Source organism: Misgurnus anguillicaudatus, chromosome 25, assembly GCF_027580225.2.
Source record: "Misgurnus anguillicaudatus chromosome 25, ASM2758022v2, whole genome shotgun sequence".
In the NCBI taxonomy this organism is placed as follows: Eukaryota; Metazoa; Chordata; class Actinopteri; order Cypriniformes; family Cobitidae; genus Misgurnus; species Misgurnus anguillicaudatus.
In genome coordinates, this window is record NC_073361.2 from 4,584,988 (window position 1) to 4,604,799 (window position 19,812).

Below are 19,812 nucleotides of genomic sequence, written 5' to 3' on the forward strand. Positions count from 1 at the left end.
AGAGATACATATATTTATATATATAAATACTATCGGGGTATGTGAATGGGTAAGCAGATTAAACTGGTTCCGCCGGTGGTCAGGCATCGGCTGGGCATCTCATTGAAGGACGGTCAGTAGATCAACGGTGTGATGACCTTCACAGCTGCAGGAACTGGGTCTGTTTGTCTCATTGTCCTCAGTGTCGAGGACGAGACATGGAGAGAGAAACAGAATCCTATTAGCGTAGGGGCCGTTCACATGTAATGCAAGTGTCATACTACATTATAGGGGTTTAAGTCAGCTCGGTTCCAGACAGGCTAACTATTGCGGCATAAGTATATTACCCAGATGAGTTATGTGAGTGCTTTGTTCGAGACAAACTAACTATTGCGGGATAAGTACATTTACTGGACATTTTATGTGAATGCTTTGTTAAAGAAGAATGTCTTAAGTTTAGATTTAAATTGATCGACTGTGTCTGATACTCGAACATTATTTGGTAAATCATTCTAGATCTTAGGGGCTAAGTAGGAGAAGGATCTACCACCTTTAGACCCTTTTGATATTCTAGGGATAATTAAGTGGCCAGAATTTTGTGATCGCAGTGTACGTGATGGATTGTATTCTGATAATAATTCTTTAATATACGAGGGTGCTAGGCCATTTAAGGCTTTGTAGGTGATTAGTAATATTTTAAATTGAATGCGATATTTAACTGGTAGCCAGTGTAAAGATGCCAGAATTGGACTGATGTGCTCATACTTTTTAGATCGAGTAGGCACTCTTGCGGCAGCGTTTTGAAACAGCTGTAAATTGTTTACCTGATTTGCATGACAAGACCCTGAATATTGTATGGACTGCTTTTATTGTGTGAAGTACTGTATATATGACCTAATGCTGATGAAGAGTTAGTGGGAGATATGATCTTTTCTGTCATGGAAACATCAACATTTTATTAACCTAGAAAATTTTTCTCATAGTTTCTTACTTTTGATTTAATTTTGTTCTTCGGTTTTTAAATAGAGATCCAGAAAAAAACATTTCGGGAACATGATTTAAAATTAGTTCTTTTTGAAAAGGTCAATGTTACGTTTGTGATGTACATTTGTTCCCTATAACACACTTGAACTGTATTAAGGTGCGGTGCAACCCGTCAGTTTGTATTATCCACCACATGCATGGACAAGCAGGAATGTTAGTGCGATTCCCAGCACTTGGCATTGATTATTAATGGAGAGTTTGAAAACAAGAGAAAGGGAGAGATCAATTGTATATGTGCTGGCATTTGCTTGTGTAATCCTTATTTTTCCAGTAATAATGCTGAAAAGTAAAAAACAGGCAGTCTAATGGTTTTCACCAGAACTGCTCACAAGCTTTAGGGGTCTGTAGACCTTTTACAGTATTGAATGTATTAATGGTAAACATAACTTTCTAGTTCTTCTATAGCTTATCCTCGAATATAAATGCAAAATTTCAGGATCAGGCAAAAAAAATAAGATCTACACTAAGTTTTAATCACGTGCTTCATTCTATACACAATTAACTATTAATGAATTAAACAAACCCAAACGTGACAGCGCTGGCATTATTATTGTACACGGCTGTGGGCACATTGCTGGTGTTTGTTATCTGATCAAATTTAAAATGGCATCAGGAATGCTTACAACAATTTTAAAACAATCTGCAACACTGTTATGAGACTTTGAGAACGGTCCAATCACATAAGGTCAAAAACATAAAAAAATATTTTGTAATTAACAACATTACAAGGATTATCTGAAACAAGCCAATTAGAGCTCAGCCTCAAGTCACATGCTTTTAACAAGTTTACTGATCTACATACACACTCGTTTGGGTGGCACCCCAGACACACACATACTGTAACACAATACAGTTTTTATTTTTTTTATAAATTATAATATGACTAACAGTGAAATTAAACTAAATGATTTTATTTTGCATTAATTTGCACTATATATTTAACTTTTTGGTAACATTTTAAAGTAGCTTTCTTCTCTGGCCACCTTTAAGGGTCCCCTATGGACCAGCTGCCACTGCGAACAACAGTACCCAACTCGTAAAATATGTACAAATGTATTAAAGTTGTAAGTGGAACATAATGTGAAGCTGTTTGCACTGATATGCCGAACAGATGTTTTTTGAAACAAGTACCTATTATTAAGTACCTTTTGCTTGTTACGTATTTTGTATAAATCTCCTTACTTATTCTGTATAAACATTCGCTAAATCAGAAGGTTTAGTAGAGATGCTGGAAAATGTCATGACAACTGTGAGGGGGTAAATTTTTTGTAACTTTAAAGGAGCGGTGAATCAAATACTCAATTTTAACTTGATAATTTGTTATATAAGAGGTCATCATACCTAAATGGACATCCTGCAAGTTTCAGAACTGAAAACGTCCGTGCTACTGAAATATAACGAGCTACTGAAGTTTTTGGCACCAAGCCAGTAGAATGGCCGAGTGAGGAATTCAGAAAAATATGACGTCAGAGTAGAATTGAAGCACCTCCCCAAACCCAAATACAACAACCACTTTTGTAGCCCCGCCCACAGCTTTGTGTGACACACTTGTGAGCCAGGGGCAAAGCAAACCATGCAGTGTCTCAACAATCAGTAAACATGTCTTTAAAGATTGCCAAATGTAACCAAAATGACTTTTAAATACATTTTTTCTGAAAGACTTTTATTTTGACGCGGTGATCACTATTGCTTTGTAAGAGATGTCCTGTTGTAACATCCGTGTCTAAACATGTATGTTTGACTGTTTTAATTTACTAAAAACATTAAACAATTAATAAAGGTGCAACACTTAACAATACGACTGTAATATAATCGAAATATACAAAGTTAGTGATAAGGAAGGATTTACGAGCCGCAATTTAGATTTTGATGCCCGCTTACTGTGTTGTATATGGTAATTTAGGCAAGTTGTGTTTGAAAGGTCCAACACTCAACAAAGCTATTTTAATGGTATAACTGTGGTATGTAACATTACGTGTATGTAAGAGCAACCTCACAAGCACAATAGAAATATACAAAGTTATGGATAAGGACTTTATCAGCCGCAGTTAAGATTCTTATGCGCGCTTACTGTTTTATACGGTATAGTAACGTCAAGTTTAAAGTTTTGTTTCTACTTTATGATACGTATTGTCATTAATGTGTAACATCTTTAGCACCCAGAATCTTTTGTCACTCAAACATATGTGTTCGGATGCTATTTTTACACATTAATGATTTTAAAACATTTCCCCATGTAATGACGAGGAATGAAGCTATCCAATCATAGCAGTGGGCATTTACGTCCAGGTCTTCAATGCGGCCCGCCTCTTCAAACGAACCATTTCTTCAGAGAGCCACTAATCCATGTTACAAAATAGCGTATTGCTTTTGATGTTTTTGAATGTAAAAACCACGCACACATCATAAGGACCTCAGACAACAGTAAACAATAAAATCAATAAATTCATGGCCCCTTTAAATTATATTAAGCCTTAAAGTTCTGCATAATTAAGGGCGTGGCCACTTGAGTGACGGGTGAACTGCCACTGCTGTTACTAGAGTCAAGCTAGGCGGGCATAGTTTCAGCAACCAGCCACCTCAGCTTCACTTACGTCCCACCTCTTTAACCATTTTTGATTATTCTCGAGTGATACACAGTGACGCGTGGGCAAGATGGCGACGGCAGGCACCGCCAACTATTGGCTTTAAAAAAGATCTTCACAAACCTATGGGTGAAATCACAGACACTACGTCCATAACAGTCTATGGTTATAAATAAATAAAAAGATCAAAATGACATTGCTGCAGTTTTTCTAGAAAATGTCATACAGTATAGATGCAAGCGTGAATTTGCAGTAATATAAGTGAGTGCTGACAGTGCATGCGTGTAAGTCTACAGCTTGTTTCTCTCATGGATAAAGTTGTTATCTCTCCCTATAGAGAAGACATGCGTCAGTTGCTCCTCTGCGCCTCTCATTCATTATAAGTTAGATTTATAGAGTATATCTGGGAAAAAGGGATCTCTCATCATTAAGGTCCTCTCATCACTAATATTTGGAGTGGATAGATGTGCTCCAGGCAAACTGTGAAAATGTCAGGCCTGTCTCTCTCTCCCTCTTAGTTTTTTTTTTCATTTCATGTCCTGACATTCAGCTAAACCCCGACATGTCAAGAGTGCAGTTTTTGGAGGGCATTTTTTATTTACAAATAAACTGTTGTTTTTGTGAAATGGTGTTCTGTTAGGTGCTAGCTTGTATTCTACACGGTGAACTCTATTATACTGTAGACCTGGAAAACATATTATATATATATATATATATATATATATATATATGATACAAAAAGCAGAAAAATGCTGGAAGTGCTTCTCGGGTGTAAAAAAGTGTGTAAGTACCTCCGGTGCTCTTCAGTGAAGGGATCCACATATATTTTAAAATAGGGTCTGAGGCACTCAGGAGGATAAAGATTAAAAAGCCTTTATTAATACATGGCTATGTAGAATAAAAACATGCCTACGCGTTTCAGCCAACAAGGGCTTGAAGTGTTTGACAAACAGCTCACTTCCTAGTTAAGACCAGTAATCAATAACAGCTGTTCAGGTAACAGATAGGAAGTCACATGATTCAACAAATTGAACAGATAGGAAGTCACATGATTAAATGAATAGTGTCACAATAATTATTTATAATCATTAATCCATCCTAGTAAATTCAATGACTACAAAAAAAAAAAAAAAATTATAAATTCAAATAAGATAACAACTACAATATATATATATATATATATATATATATATATATATATATATATATATATATATATATAAATTCAAATAAAATAAGATAACAGCTACAAAAAAAAAAGGGTTTAAAGATGAATTATGAAAGATGAAAGATCATGGCTAAAAAATAATATCCCTTTTGGCCAGTTTCAAAGACTTAAACGTATCTGTGATACAGATGAAGAATTTGAAAGAAATGCTCAGGATATGTGTCAGAGATTTAAAACAAGAGGTTATCAAAAAAGAACTATACTTAGAGCATACAACAAGGCTAAATGCCTCCAAAGGGAACAATTGCTAGTCTCAAAAGAGAAAAATCAACAAAGATCAGACAATGTATACTTTGTGACACAATACAGTAATCATGCAAACAAAATTAAACAAATAATTGAGAGAAATTGGGACTTACTGAAAAGTGATAGTGTTCTTAGGGAAGCTCTCCCCGACGCTCCAACCATTAGTTTTAGACGAGCACCAACCTTAAATGATAAACTTGTTAAAAGTCATCTTTCCCCCACACAACAAAAGACATGGCTCTCCACCCAAAAAGGCAACTACAAGTGTGGACATTGCAACCACTGCAACAACATGGTTAATTCTAATTTTTTCATTGACATCTCCTCTGGACGCAGATTTAACATAAATGCTTTCATTAACTGTAATACTCCATATGTAGTTTACAGATTGGAATGCCCATGTGGCTGCTTTTACATTGGGAGAACTAAGCGTAAATTAAAGGTAAGACTTGCGGAGCATAAATATGCAATAAGATCTGGAAATCCTCAATATCCTATGGCAGTACATTATAAAGATGCAAACCATGGAAATTGCAACTCTCTTAAAATTATAAGCATAGAGCATATTGAAAACTCAATTCGAGGAGGTGACAGGCTTAAAAAACTCTTGCAAAGAGAATCATTTTGGATTTACACATTGAAAGCTACATGCTTCCCGGGTCTAAGTGGTGAACTAGATTTTGCCCCTTTTCTGTAATTCATCTTTAAACCCTTTTTTTTTTTGTAGCTGTTATCTTATTTTATTTGAATTTATATATATATATATATATATATATATATATATATATATATATATATATATATATATATATATATATATATATATATATATATATATTGTAGTTGTTATCTTATTTGAATTTATATATATATTTTTTTTTTTTGTAGTCATTGAATTTACTAGGATGGATTAATGATTATAAATAATTATTAGGTGTGTTCGACATCGGCTGTGGCTGGATGTAACCGATCGGCGAGATTAGCCGCGTGCAGGCGGGGAGGAGCTGAAAACGGAGACGTGAAGTCGGACGCGCTATGCTTCCCGTAGTTTGCTGCATTTACGTCAGGCATGGCTGATCACGTGCCGTTTGCTTGCTTAATCGCATTAAAAATTATTTGTAAGATGTAAACTACATAAAAAGTGAATTATACTGTTTTGAATGTCCGTGTATGAGCATGAGTGGAACTGAAGAGGCTTACAGGATCTGTTTTTACAAGAATAAAGTTCAACATAAGCATATATTATTTAAATACCAATGTAGTGGAGTCTACGTTTTTTATCCATTTTATTTTGATGAAGATGACACAATATAACATCGCGACTACATGAAAAGAGCTTTAACTGTTATAAAAATACAGATTTGTGAGCATTTGTGGAACTGAGGGCGTTAAAATACACGAAACACACGTGATTGTTGTCATGCGCTGAATCCGACCAATCGTGAAACAGCTGTGTCGTCATTACAGCCCGTGCAGCTCCTCTCCGCGAACTGCGCTGGCTAACTCAGGCGACTGATCTCGAACCGCTAATTAATAAAGGCTTTTTAATCTTTATCCTCCTGAGTGCCTCAGACCCTATTTAAAAAAAAAAAAATATATATATATATATATATATATATATATATATATATATATATATATATATATATATATATATATATATATATATATATATATATATATATATATATATATATATATATATATATATATATATACAATATTATTTTGTTTATATATATTATTCTAATATTATTTGGTAATATTCAGGACAGTAAGCGTAGCCAACATCATTATTATTGCAATAATTTTAATGCACTTTTTATAGGTACATTGTGTTTCTAAGAACTGCAATCTAATTATGAGAGTGCATGATTTAATAATAGCATGATTTAGACCTCATATACAAAGAGGCAATCACAAATCATTTTAAACAGTTCCGTTGTTCTTTTTTTTGTGCTGTGACTTGCTTGTGTTATCTCAGTCATTGCATGGCATTTTTTTTCTTCTTAAAATTATTTTAGCTGGAACAAACTTCTAAATCTAAATATTGATCTAATTTGTCCTATAGATCTGAATTATTTACATTTACATGTATGCATTTGCCAGATGCTTTAATGAAAAAAAATCTATAAATTTTTATCAGTAGGCTATGTGTGTTACCAGAGAATCAAACCAATGACCTTTGCGTTGCTAACCCAACACTCTGTTAAGCAGGGCCGGAGTGGGACTCATTTTCAGCCCTGGAGTTTCATGCCTTAGACCGGCCCACTTTAGTTCATGACTGACTATTGAAATAATATCTTTAAACCCTCAGTAGTATATAAGTCTGCAGTAGTGTACTGTTCTCTGCAGCCTTGCAATTCACTGTATTTTTCAAATCATATTCCGTGCAAATGCAGTAAACAATTATAATTTTTGCCATAATCATGCAGCTCTACCATAAGACCATAATATTACTAAAGTAAACTTATTCAAAAACTAAAGGAAACAAATGTGTTTGTGTTTTCCTCTATATTTCTATTTCTAAAAAATTGTGAGTCTTGAGATTAACTGTTGGGTTGATAACGTTTGGAAACCCCTGATATACAATACACAAGCAAGATTTATCAAGTATGCATTGGAAACAAATGGAAATATAGCTGCAAGCAGCAATACCGGGGTCAAGCCGAAAAGGGCACAAAAGGATGTAAAATTGAGATTGGATAAGCAGACTGAAGAACCTAGGTAGACCTAATAATTTTAGATGAAAAAACAAAAAAATGTTATCAACAAAAATAATCTAAGTTCTTGTCTACTGCAATCATCCTTCTGTTATTGACAATCATGGAACATTAGAGCACTGAAGGACATGTGAGTGGTGTTTGCATTGGCAAAACATGGGTCACATCATGTTACAACAAGTTTAATTAGTCAAAAGAGACCATCCCTGTGTCTTTACAATGTTCTATTGCAGAGATATAGCTTTTGCAAAAATGGTTAATAAGGTATTCTCAATGGTTGCTAAGGAGTGAATTGGCAACCACCAGTGATTATAGTCAAAGCCATGAAAGGAATAATTCATGATGACTCAGTTTTAGATGTGTTGTTGCAGTAGTTTTAGGCAAAAATACCATATTCTATCTCAAAACCAGTAGGTGGCGCAATGACAAAATTGTGCATGCAACATCAGGTAATGATTGTGTTACATCTAGCTAGTATTATGTCTATACACTTTAGTTTAGTGAAGAAACAGTTGTATGACCATAGGGCTGGCTTGTTATCAAAGGTTTTGTTCAATTATAAGGCCATCTAGTGGTGCATGCATACAATTTTTTTTGTGTAGCCTCAGAATGTGCTCATGCATCAGCGTATCAATTCTGGTGAAAAAATATATTTTCGTTACGAAGTTACAACCATTTATGTGTAAAAAACACAAAATTTGAAGGTAATTTTTCGTTTTTTGCAATTTTCGGCCATTTCTGATGAAAATTTTAATATAACGCCAATAGAACTTTTTGTTCAGAAGCTAAGGTTAGTTTCTTCCTATGGTGTTTTCGAGTCGATCGGAAAAACCCTCGCGGAGATATTCACGCGTGTTTTTTAAGCGCTATTTTGCTGCGCAGGGTTAACTGTAAGCCGAATTCTGGCATGTTTGGTATCGTTGGACTCGGCAACTATTCAGAACACCAAAGAAATAAGTCCCGTGAAAATACGTCAATCGGAGCCAAAGTTATAGGCCTATAAAATATTCGTCTGGCCACTAGGTGGCGCTGCAACGAAACTGTGCATGCTCCCTCAGTTCCTGACTGACATCTCAGGTACCAAGATTCGTGACAATAGGTCTAAGTTTGGCGAAGATACAGCCTAAAACCTGTTTTTTTGCACTCTACGTAAAGTTTGTTGACACGCTATACAACAACGCAATGGTTTATCAAAATTCTTTTAATAACTTTTTGCCGTGAGTGTCTCTAGATGCTGCATACCAATTTTTGTGGCAATCGGGCAAAAACCCTAGGACGAGTTCGCAAAAGTAGGTTTTACGAATAATTCAAAATGGCGGAAAAATTTTCATGAGGGAAAATTACGTCATTGGGTCCTATCGAATCGTCTTGAGGCAAGGAGGAAACAAGAATTTCGTTTCTGGGACTTACGGGTCAGAAGTTATAAGCAAAAACGTAAGTGCAACTTTGGACGGTTGGTGGCGCTAGCGGGTTTGAGATAGAGACTCCAAAATTGCTATGGATATTATTTGGATTGCCCTCTGTCAGTGTGCCAAATTTCATAACTTTCCTACCTACGGTTCTATGGGCTGCCATAGACCGCAATGGAACAGGAAGAAGAATAATAGTTAAGAAAAAGAAAACTAACGGATACAATAGGGGTCTTCGCCCATTCTGGGCTTGACCCCTAAAAAATCTGTATCTTTTTTTAGTACTTAGATCATGTCTATCGCTAAATAACGTAGGCCTACATTGTGTTAAAAAAAAGAAAACATCATGGATATACTTTTGAAACTACTTTTTTCAAATAAACGAATGAGTTTTGCATCAAATAGATTTTTGTTCCTCTTGCAATAAACGATGAATAATGACTATTCATAGAGAATTCATCTATGACTTGGATAAAAAAATAGGTTTTGTAAATTCTTTTCCTTTTAGAGGCCAGCCCGTTTGTATTAAGACGCGCTCAAGTTTATTTAAAATATAATAGACGCGCGGCCTGAAATCTCACTCAAAATAATCGATCTATTTTATTTAAAATATAGACGCGCGGCCGGCAAGCTCACTAAAAAGACGCGCTCAAGTTTATTTAAAATATAATAGACGCGCGGCCGGCAAGCGCACACAAAAGACGCGCTCAAGTTTATTTTAAATATAGACGCTCGGCCGGCAAGCGCACTCAAAAGACGCACTCAAGTTTAATTAAAATATAATAGACGCGCGGCCGGCCCGCGCGCTCAAAAGACGCGCTCAAGTTTATTTTAAATATAGACGCTCGGCCGGCAAGCGCACTCAAAAGACGCGCTCAAGTTTATTTAAATTATAATAGACGCGCGGCCGGCAAGCGCACTCAAAAGACGCGCTCAAGTTTATTTTTAAATATAGATGCGCGGCCGGCAAGCGCACTCAATATAGACGCGTCTGAAACAAAACTCGTGTTCAAGTAAGCGCTTTGAAAACCAGAAGACAGCGGCACGTCCTGCGTTTCCCATGCGTTTAAGATGTCAATGAACCCTAATGTAAGAATTCTTCCAATAAGTGGTCGGGACTCGGGACACAATCAACTTGTGCATAAAGCGGCGGGAACATCTCTCACCCGCAAATACTCGTCATCTCGGTGGCATGACAACACCGGCCCTCGTGGCAAAAAAAAACAGACCGGCCCACCGGGAATCCTCCCGGTTCTCCCTATGGCCAATCCGGGCCTGCTGTTAAGGATGCCTTAGGATGAGTGCTAAAAATTTTCGCAGACATTTTTTGATAAAACTGGAAATAAATTATCTTGCATTGAAGGAAGGTCCTGGGGTGGGCTTCTTTAAAGGACAAGTTCAGTATTTTACACTTAAAGCCCTGTTTTCAGATTGTTTATGGTGAAATAGAACGGTTTTGAGTGAAATTTCGACATATTTTCGGGTGTTTGTGTTTTACCTCCCACCTCTACAATGGGTTTAATGGTGCACTGGAACAATCCTTCATAAAATGCATTAAACTTTCGTTAACAAAGACGTGAAACTCACTGAGTGGTCAGGGGTGTTCACTGGTATGCTCACACAAAAATCGCTGCAAAATACGCATTCCAACAGGTTTTATTGTAGTTTTTGCAAACTCCATTGACTTGTATTAGATGTGCTGTGAGGTACGGTAATACTCCGCTCCGGGAACTTTGTTTCTATTCTTGCAATTGGATTAGCGCCACCACCTGGGCTGGAGTGTCTATTATTTAAGCTCTCGGCGGAAGAATATACAGGTGTGAGGCGTTTGGAAAAATAGGTCCACAAGTTAACAACGAATGCTAAAACACCTGTTTGAAAGCAACTTTTGCAGCGATTTTGTGTGAGCATGTCGGTGGGCACCCCTGACCACTCGGTGGGTTTCGCGTCTTTGTGGACGGGGGTTTGATGCATTTTGGGAAGGATTGTTCCAGTGCACCTATCAGCCCATTGTGGAGGTGGGAGGTGAAACACAAACACCCGAAAATTCTCAGGGCAGCCGCATATGTCGAAATTTCAGTCAAAACCGTTCTATTTCATCATAAACAATCTGAAAACAGGGCTTTAAGTGTAAAATACCGAACTTGTCCTTTAACATGGGCCAGTAAGTCTTCACCAATAATAGCCAAGCAATCCACAAAATCCACTTAGTTACCACATAGCAACACCCTAGCAACCACCTATAATAGTCTAGCAATAAACTAAACTATATTAAAAATTGTTAAAAGCTTGGAAATATCCAGATATACTTAAGTTATATCCCCAAGCCTAAATCAGTTTTTTCTCAACCTGGTTACCGCCCAAGTTCTCACCCGTCTCTCGCCACGGCAACCCCATTTTGTTTGTGTTCTTGAAGCCCTCTAAGGAATCAGCCTCGTGAACCACAGTGTGTTTTGTAACGCTCTGGTGCGATGAGACTTTGCTCCTCCAGCATGCGAAATACAGTCTCGCCTCACCGATCCGGGCAACGTTGACTTCCTCCGTCTCCTCTTCACTTTTCCCCCGTGAGTTATGCCACGTCCCTTAGAACTACTGAGCCAAAATAAGCACGTGCCTGCATCTTTTTCGTCTGCTGTGGGACGATGGTTAATGCTTCTTCTAATCGGATTAACACGAACGGTCCCGTAAGGGGGGGTCACGGCACATCTGCAACACACTGATAATTACGCAGTCTCAGATGTTTGTTCTTTGTCTTTGATGTTTTGCATGTGGCCCTGATGTCAGCACACACGCATACACACACTTACACTAAGGTCAGGTTACTTTAATGCTGATTGATTTGGGGATGTTGTACATTCAGATCAACTTTCACTTAGTCATCAATTTGAATCCATTATGGACAAGGTTCATTTTAGCTGCAAGTTGCAGTTACTTATGATGGGTATGTTTGGAATAAAAGGCTCACCATCTTGCTACTTCTGTCATATATGATATGTACAGTCTACTGTGAACTTTCTGTCTGCAAGAAATATCTGAATGATGTAATACATTTGCCAAAATGTGCATTGTACAGCATGTACACCTTTCAGTTCCAGTATAAAAAAATTATTCAAAGTAGGGGAAGCGACTTCGCTTTTACAAATGTTGTTTCAAAGGCAGCTTTACATGAAATAGAAACAAAGAAATCACAGAAAGGCAAAAAACAAACAAAAGCATGGCAGTTTTTAAATATAGTTTAAGATGAAGTATTTGAAGTTACATTGAGTTATTCAAATTTATTTCTTATTTAACTAATGTAATATGTGTTAATGCTTTGTTTCCTTATAATGTTTCATAGATGAAGCATATATAATGAGAAGAGGATAGGGCCTAGAACTGATCCCTGTGGCACCCCATATTTAACCTGAGAATAACATGACTTTTTCTCATTTACATAAACAAAGTGATAGCGGTCGGGTTAATAGGACCTAAACCAGGCTAACGCCTGACCAATGATGCAGAGATAACTTTGTAGTGATTCTAATCTAGTATAAGTTTATGATCTATTGTGTCACAGGCTGCACTGCAATCATATGCTATAAACAAGTCACACATTTAGTAGAGTATCTGCAGCATATTTTGAGCTGTATTGCACAGGTACAAATATATCACGTTATCATGTGTAATTATTAGGTGTGTGAGTAGAGAAGAGCAATATGGAATTTTGAATTTTTTTGTGCTAATACTTTTTCAGTGAGACAATTCTTTAATAATTGACACAACTTCTCTGTGAGGGTTTTTGCCTGCTGATAGTGTGCTGTGCTTCAGTGTACTAACAGTAAGCACAGTAAAACCCTCTTATGTCTTAAATCATCTCAATTTAAGCAGCTATATCTGCTATAGCCATCAATATGCATGCTTAAAATCACACTTTAAAAGCTCCATGAACTGCATTTTTTAACTTTTTCTAATGTTCTCTGAGGTCCACTTATAATGAATACATTAATTATACTTTCAGTGTAATAAAACTCTGTTTAATTATGTTGTGTTCGCTATAGTTTTGTTGCTTGAGTAATCCTGTGTTTGCACAAATTGGTTCATGCACAAAGACTGTTGTGCTTTTTGCAGCAATACTGAGAATGCATCGCATAATTTTATTGCATTACAAATTGTTTGCCAATTTAAGTACAACATTCAGATCTTTCAACAGCTATGTCAGTTTAGCTGGAGCGAATATTATGCTGACAGTGAATTAATCATGCTATTTACTCTGCATCTTATATTTATGAGGAGATGTGGAGTGTTAGTCTTGCATGGTTTGACAGCGTCTGATTCTGCTGGAAGCGTGCAGTACTCCCAGTTCTAATTAAGAGCTGGCCGACTGGATCTTCCCCTGATAAATGCACCACACTCCTGCCAAACACACACACAAACATACTCTGGATCTTAAAAGTAAAATTTCCAGAATGATGTCCACTCATGAGACTCTGGTCATTGGTCATGAAAATACTGTTTAATTCTGCATAAAAGTGCTCCTCCCTTACAATGGCTGCCAATTTGAGATCACATAACCAAATCTCACTCAGTTTAACTCTGTAACCCCCATTATGAGACACGCGCAGTGACATGTTTATGGATCAGTTGCTTTATTGTAACTTTGATTACTTTGAACCAAAAGAAAAAGAGACATTAAACTGCTAATGTCTTTTTTCAGGTCAATTTACCTTTTCTTTGTTCTTTTGGTTGCTACCATACTTTTATTTGCCCTTTAGATTTCTCGGTTCTCTGTGGTTAATGATTGATTAAAGATCAGCTGGTACACTACTTTGTGGTAAAACAAATGTTTCCCTAGCTGTTGGTAAGAAGAGATTTGCATTTTGTTTTGTTTCGCAATTTTTCTCTTAGCATAAAGCCTCCATATACAAGCATACACATTACATCTAAGCACACACACACACACACAGCCCTGCTGAGCTTTAAACATTTTTACATTTTTAAGAAGAAAAGCTTAAAGTGCTTTGGAGTAAAAGTGCAAACACAGAAAGAAAACACAAAACAGAAAAAAACTTGGGATAGTTCTTTGAAAGATATTTTCTTTAATGTAATTTCTTTGATTCTTTGCCCCCCAAAGTGTAAAATAACTTTTGCAGTTTTGTTTGGTAATGCTATAATTGACAGATTAACATTTTAAAAAGACAGATGAGAAATTATGTACAAATGTGTAGTTATTTATGTTGTTGTTTGTTCTGTACTTAGTTAGTTATGACAGAGTAGTGAGTGATGGGGCAATTCATCTCAAAAACAGTATTTTTCATAATCAATCTAATAATAGACTTTTGTGAGAAATGAGCAGACTGCTGTTATGAGATTACACACATAGTGTAGCACCACATTTCTGTGTACACATAGAGAGGAGGGGGGCAACAGCACAGCTGTGAGATTCCGCTTCAATTACAGTTCTCTCTCTCTCTCTCTCTCTCTCTCTCTCTCTCTCTCTCTCTCTCTCTCTCTCTCTCTCTCTCTCTCTCTCTCTCTCGTAATAGGTTTAGTGAGGTTTGAATAGATTCATGAGCTGAGAATTATAAAAGGGGGTTTATGGTGTAACTTTTGTGTTAGACATTAAAGATTATATAATGTTTTTCCTTCTAAATGTAATATTACACAATATAAAATGATACATACAAAACTGCTTGTGCAAATACAAAATAACAATTTGGCTAAATACATACAGTAGCTACCTCAAAAATGCTTGCATATGTTTATCAGTTAATGTTTTGCATACAAAAACTGGTGTTACTGTGAGGAAAGTAAGTATTTGAACATCCTGCTATTTTGCAAGTTTTCCCACTTAGAAATCATGGAGGGGTCTCAAATTGCCATCGTAGGTGCATGTCCGCTGTGAGAGACATAATAAAAAAAAAAAATCCAGAAATCACAATATATGATTTTTTTAACTATTTATTTGTATGTTACAGCTGCAAATAAGTATTTGAACACCTGTCTATCAGCTAGAATTCTGACCTTCAAAGACCTGTTAGTCTGCCTTTACAATGTCCACCTCCACTCCATTTATTATCCTAAATTAGATGCACCTGTTTAAGGTCGTTAGCTGCATAAAGACACCTGTCCACCCCATACAATCAGTAAGAACAAAATTGTAAACCTCCACAAGGCTGGAAAGGGCTACAGGGAAATTGCCAAGCAGCTGGGTGAAAAAAGGTCCACTGTTGGAGCAATCATTAGAAAATGGAAGAAGCTAAACATAACTATCAATCTCCCTCAGACTGGGGCTCCATGCAAGATCTCACCTCGTGGGGTCTCAATGATCCTAAAAAAGATGAGAAATCAGCCCAGAACTACACGGGGGGAGCTGGGACCACCGTTTCCAAGGTTACTGTTGGTAACACTCTAAGATGTCATGGTTTGAGATCATGCATGGCACGGAAGGTTCCCCTGCTTAAACCAGCACATGTCCAGGCCCGTCTAAAGTTTGCCAATGACCATCCAGAGGAGTCATGGGAGAAAGTCATGTGGTCAGATGAGACCAAAATATAACTTTTTGGTCATAATTCCACTAAACGTGTTTGGAGGAAGAATAATGAGGAGTACCATGCCAAGAACACCACTCCTACTGTGAAGGATGGTGGTGGTAGCATTATGCTTTGGGGGTGTTTTTCTGCACATGGGACAGGGCGACTGCACTGTATTGCGAGATTTTGGGGAACAACCTCCTTCCCTCAGTTAGAGCATTGAAGATGGGTTGAGGCTGGGTCTTCCAACATGACAATGACCCGAAGCACACAGCCAGGATAACCAAGGAGTTGCTCTGTAGCATATCAAGGTTCTGGCGTGGCCTAGTCAGTCTCCAGAACTAAACCCAACAGAGAATCTTTGGAGGGAGCTCAAACTCTGTGTTTCTCAGCGACAGGCCAGAAACCTGACTGATCTAGAGAAGATCTGTGTAGAGGAGTGGGCCAAAATCCCTCCTGCAGTGTGTGCAAACCCTGGTAAAAAAAACTACAGGAAACGTTTGACCTCAAACAAAGGCTACTGTACCAAATATTAACATTGACTTTCTCAGGTGTTCAAATATTTATTTGCAGCTGTATCGTGCAAATAAATAGTTTTGAAAATCATACATTGTGGTTTTTTTAGATTATGTCTCTCACAGTGAACATGCACCTAAGATGACAATTTCAGACCCCTCCATGATTTCTAAGTGGGAGAAATAGCAAAATAGCAGGGTGTTAAAATACTTATTTTCCTCACTGTAACACCAGTTTTTGTTTTAAAATTATTATTTAATTATATATATAAAATACGTATGTACGTTCAGGTCTTTGATTGTCAAAATAAAACAATTGATTTCCCAGAACCGACAACTGAATTGAGATATTCAGTTATTAAAGCAATGCATGTTTAATTTGAGGTCCTGTTGTTTTCCGGTTGTGATTCTGTATTTCCATCCGAGTGTTTTCCGCTGTATCCTGCTGAGATGGGTTCGTCTGCTCGGATTTGCCACAGTCTACGGAACGGTCACCCTCAAACTCTACAGGTTACATTCATTAAATTACTAAAGATGACTCATTCTGGAGGAGAAGGTTATTTTTGGTCACGGTGTTAGCAGTAATAGATTATTTAGATTCATAATCATAATTGAGATATTGAGGTGAGTGACTCATATGACATATGTGACCAGTGAATGACACACTATGATAGTTTCAGTATTGTTGCCTCTGAGAAACAAATACATGCACTAGACAAACCAACTCACACAGTAATGCGCAAACACATGCTGGGTGACTCATGATCCATGATGTTATTAAATGTCACAACTTGCTCTTTCCTAATATGGCCATGAGGTGGTACCCACTGAGATCTTTGCCATTTAAGAAAAACAAAAAAGGTAGAGGGGTGGCAGGTAACAGATTGGTTGTTGTGCAAGAAGGCCAAAGGCTGAGCTATATAGACAAACATTATCTGCAATATTTCATCTTTTGCTGAAGGGCTTTAAGTGATGCACCAAAATTAAAAATATTGACTGAAATGAAACATACTTGACACATTGGGATGCCACTTTTGGGGATTGGGACATAATGACCATATTGTACATTCATTAAAATTGTCTCATCGCGATTGTTTGACCTCATCGCAATGATTTCAGATCACCGCAATGATTGCACATCTTTCTAAAAAACACAAGGGGGAGCTGCAGTACCCGTATAAATGAGACATTATCAGATGCCGCTCCTTAACTGACAGTGTAACGCGATACATTGCAAAGCCATTTAATACAGTGCAAAAAAAGCTTTTAAAAAAACTTTGTTAAGCAATATAAACTGCCAGGTAAAACATAAATTTCCAAAACAGAAATTCCAAATTTAGGGAAGTGAATGATACTATTTAACGATCTGTAAGGACTTGATTTTTTTTGCAGCCACTACAGACATGTGGTCCATATGACCTTAGTAGGATTGGCTACTATTTAAGGCCTGTTCTGGGGTCTAATTTATAAAACGAGCATACGCACAAAACGGAGCTCGAAATGTGCGTACTACAGGTCTTCACGAGTCCACTTAGATCCTAAAACCCGAGGTTTAAAAACAGTTGCCACTAGTTCGGGTCGGACTCGGGTCAAATTTTCTCGGGTTTGTCTCAGGTCAAGTCTTTCTTTAAAAAAACCTATTTATGCATGTCGGGTATGGGTATAAAGTGATTCGGGTCACGTACATTTCTTTGGACCGAAAAGACCTCTAGTGCGTACGCCAGTTCCCACGCAAAGGTTTTGATCTATAAAAAACAAACTTGACGGGAGAATGGGCTTGCAGGGTGGGATCTGAGGATGATTCATGTATGCACACTTGCAGGTGTTCTGTGACTTATAAAGGGAACATTGTTTTGTTTTATAAGTTGTAATATTTTTTGGCATATGCCATTTTTGACTTTTGTGCTTATGTAGACTTTTATTAAGGACCCTACGCATAGTTTTAAAAATGGGACCCCTGGTATATTCAGATTTTGATTGCATTTTTATTTTCAGTTATTTTTCAGACACTTTATTGTGTTTATTGTATATGAAGAATTTTCAGTTTTTTAAAGATCTATTCATTAAATAATTATGTGTTATGCGTATTAATATTTATTGTCAGGTAAACCTTGCAAAATATTTAATTTAAATAAATCACAACAATGTTTGAAAATTATTTCATAAACAAACAAAAAATGTATGAGAATTAAATGGCAAAGCAATAAAACAGACAATTAATCGTCATAATCATGAAAGCCATAAACAGTAAATTAATCGTCATAATCGTCAAAGCCACAAACAGGCAATTAATCGTCATAATCGTCAATGCCACAAACAGTCAATTAATCACCACAATCGTCAAAGCCATAAACAGTCAATTAATCGTCATAATCGTCAAAGCCACAAACAAGTCAATTAATCGCCATAATCGTCAAAGCCATAAACAGTCAATTAATCGTCATAATCAGCACAATTTATATTGTAAAATTTGCCAAATTTGTATTGTATTCGGATCAAAGTACTCACAAGAGACCCAAGTTTGAATGTGATCTGCTGTTGTTCCATATTCATCTTTCATGCACTTTGAGGACTTGAATGATCTGAAAAAAATCGACATGGCGTTTGGCCGATTCTGCCCACAAACGTTATTTCTAAATGATCTGAGGCTGGGATTAAGTGGATTTAAAGCGAAAGTATTTGATGAACGTATAATACATGCAAAGAGCATTCAGTTAATATCATTATCTCTTTTTGGTGGATGTGGCCTTTAGTAGGTTTTGCATCTGAGCTCCTCATATGCTTTTGAAGACTTTAGTGCAGGGGTAGGCAATGTCGGTCCTGGAGTGCCGATGTCCTGCAGATTTTAGCTCCAACCTTGATAAAATCTTGCCTAGGTGACTCTTTAGACCTTGATTAGTTGTTCAGGTGTGTTTGATTAGAGCTGGAGCTAAACTCTGCAGGACATCGGCACACCAGGACCGACATTGCCTACCCATGCTTTAGTGCATTTGATGTCAATCTTGCATTTGTCCCTGAGGACCTCATCATGTGACTCACTTTAAATACATTGCAAAGGCCAACTGTTTCCTAGGAAAATATCACTATCCATCAACATTTATATTAAATCCAGTAAAGCATGTCAACCATCAACCATGCCATGTTACTAAATAATTGATCTATTACGATAAAGGTTTCCATTGCAGAATTTTAGACAAGAATATAATTCATCTTTTTCAGGTCACCAAAAATCTGAAAATTGTGTTTATGGCATATTTTAGAGCAGGGGTTTTAAAGTTTTTGATGGCAGGGACCCCACATATGATGAACCTTTAATGAGGGACCCCTTTCCTAAAATATAAATCTTCATATTTAATAGAAAGAAACATTTAGGGCTCTATCATACACCTGGCGCAATGCATCGCAATGCAGTGTAATGCGCAACGCAAGTGTCTTTTGCTAGTTTCAACCCAGCGCGATGATCATTTTCACATTAAGCGCCACGTTATTTAAATAGCAAATGCATTTGCGCCCATGGGCGTTCTGGTCTTAAAACGAGGTGTGTTCAGGTGCATTGTTGCCGCTTTGCTATTTT

General features: G+C 37.0%; 1 protein-coding gene across 2 annotated transcripts in view; it reads left to right on the forward strand.

Moving 5' to 3' along the window:
• Positions 1–19,812, forward strand: part of gpr158a (G protein-coupled receptor 158a) — a 132,532-nt gene that overhangs the window by 86,128 nt on the left and 26,592 nt on the right. For both annotated transcript variants that reach the window (XM_073863963.1, XM_073863964.1), the window contains exon 6: positions 16,633–16,748. In XM_073863963.1, the coding sequence (XP_073720064.1) occupies positions 16,633–16,748 (116 nt within the window). The remainder of the gene's footprint in view (positions 1–16,632; positions 16,749–19,812) is intronic.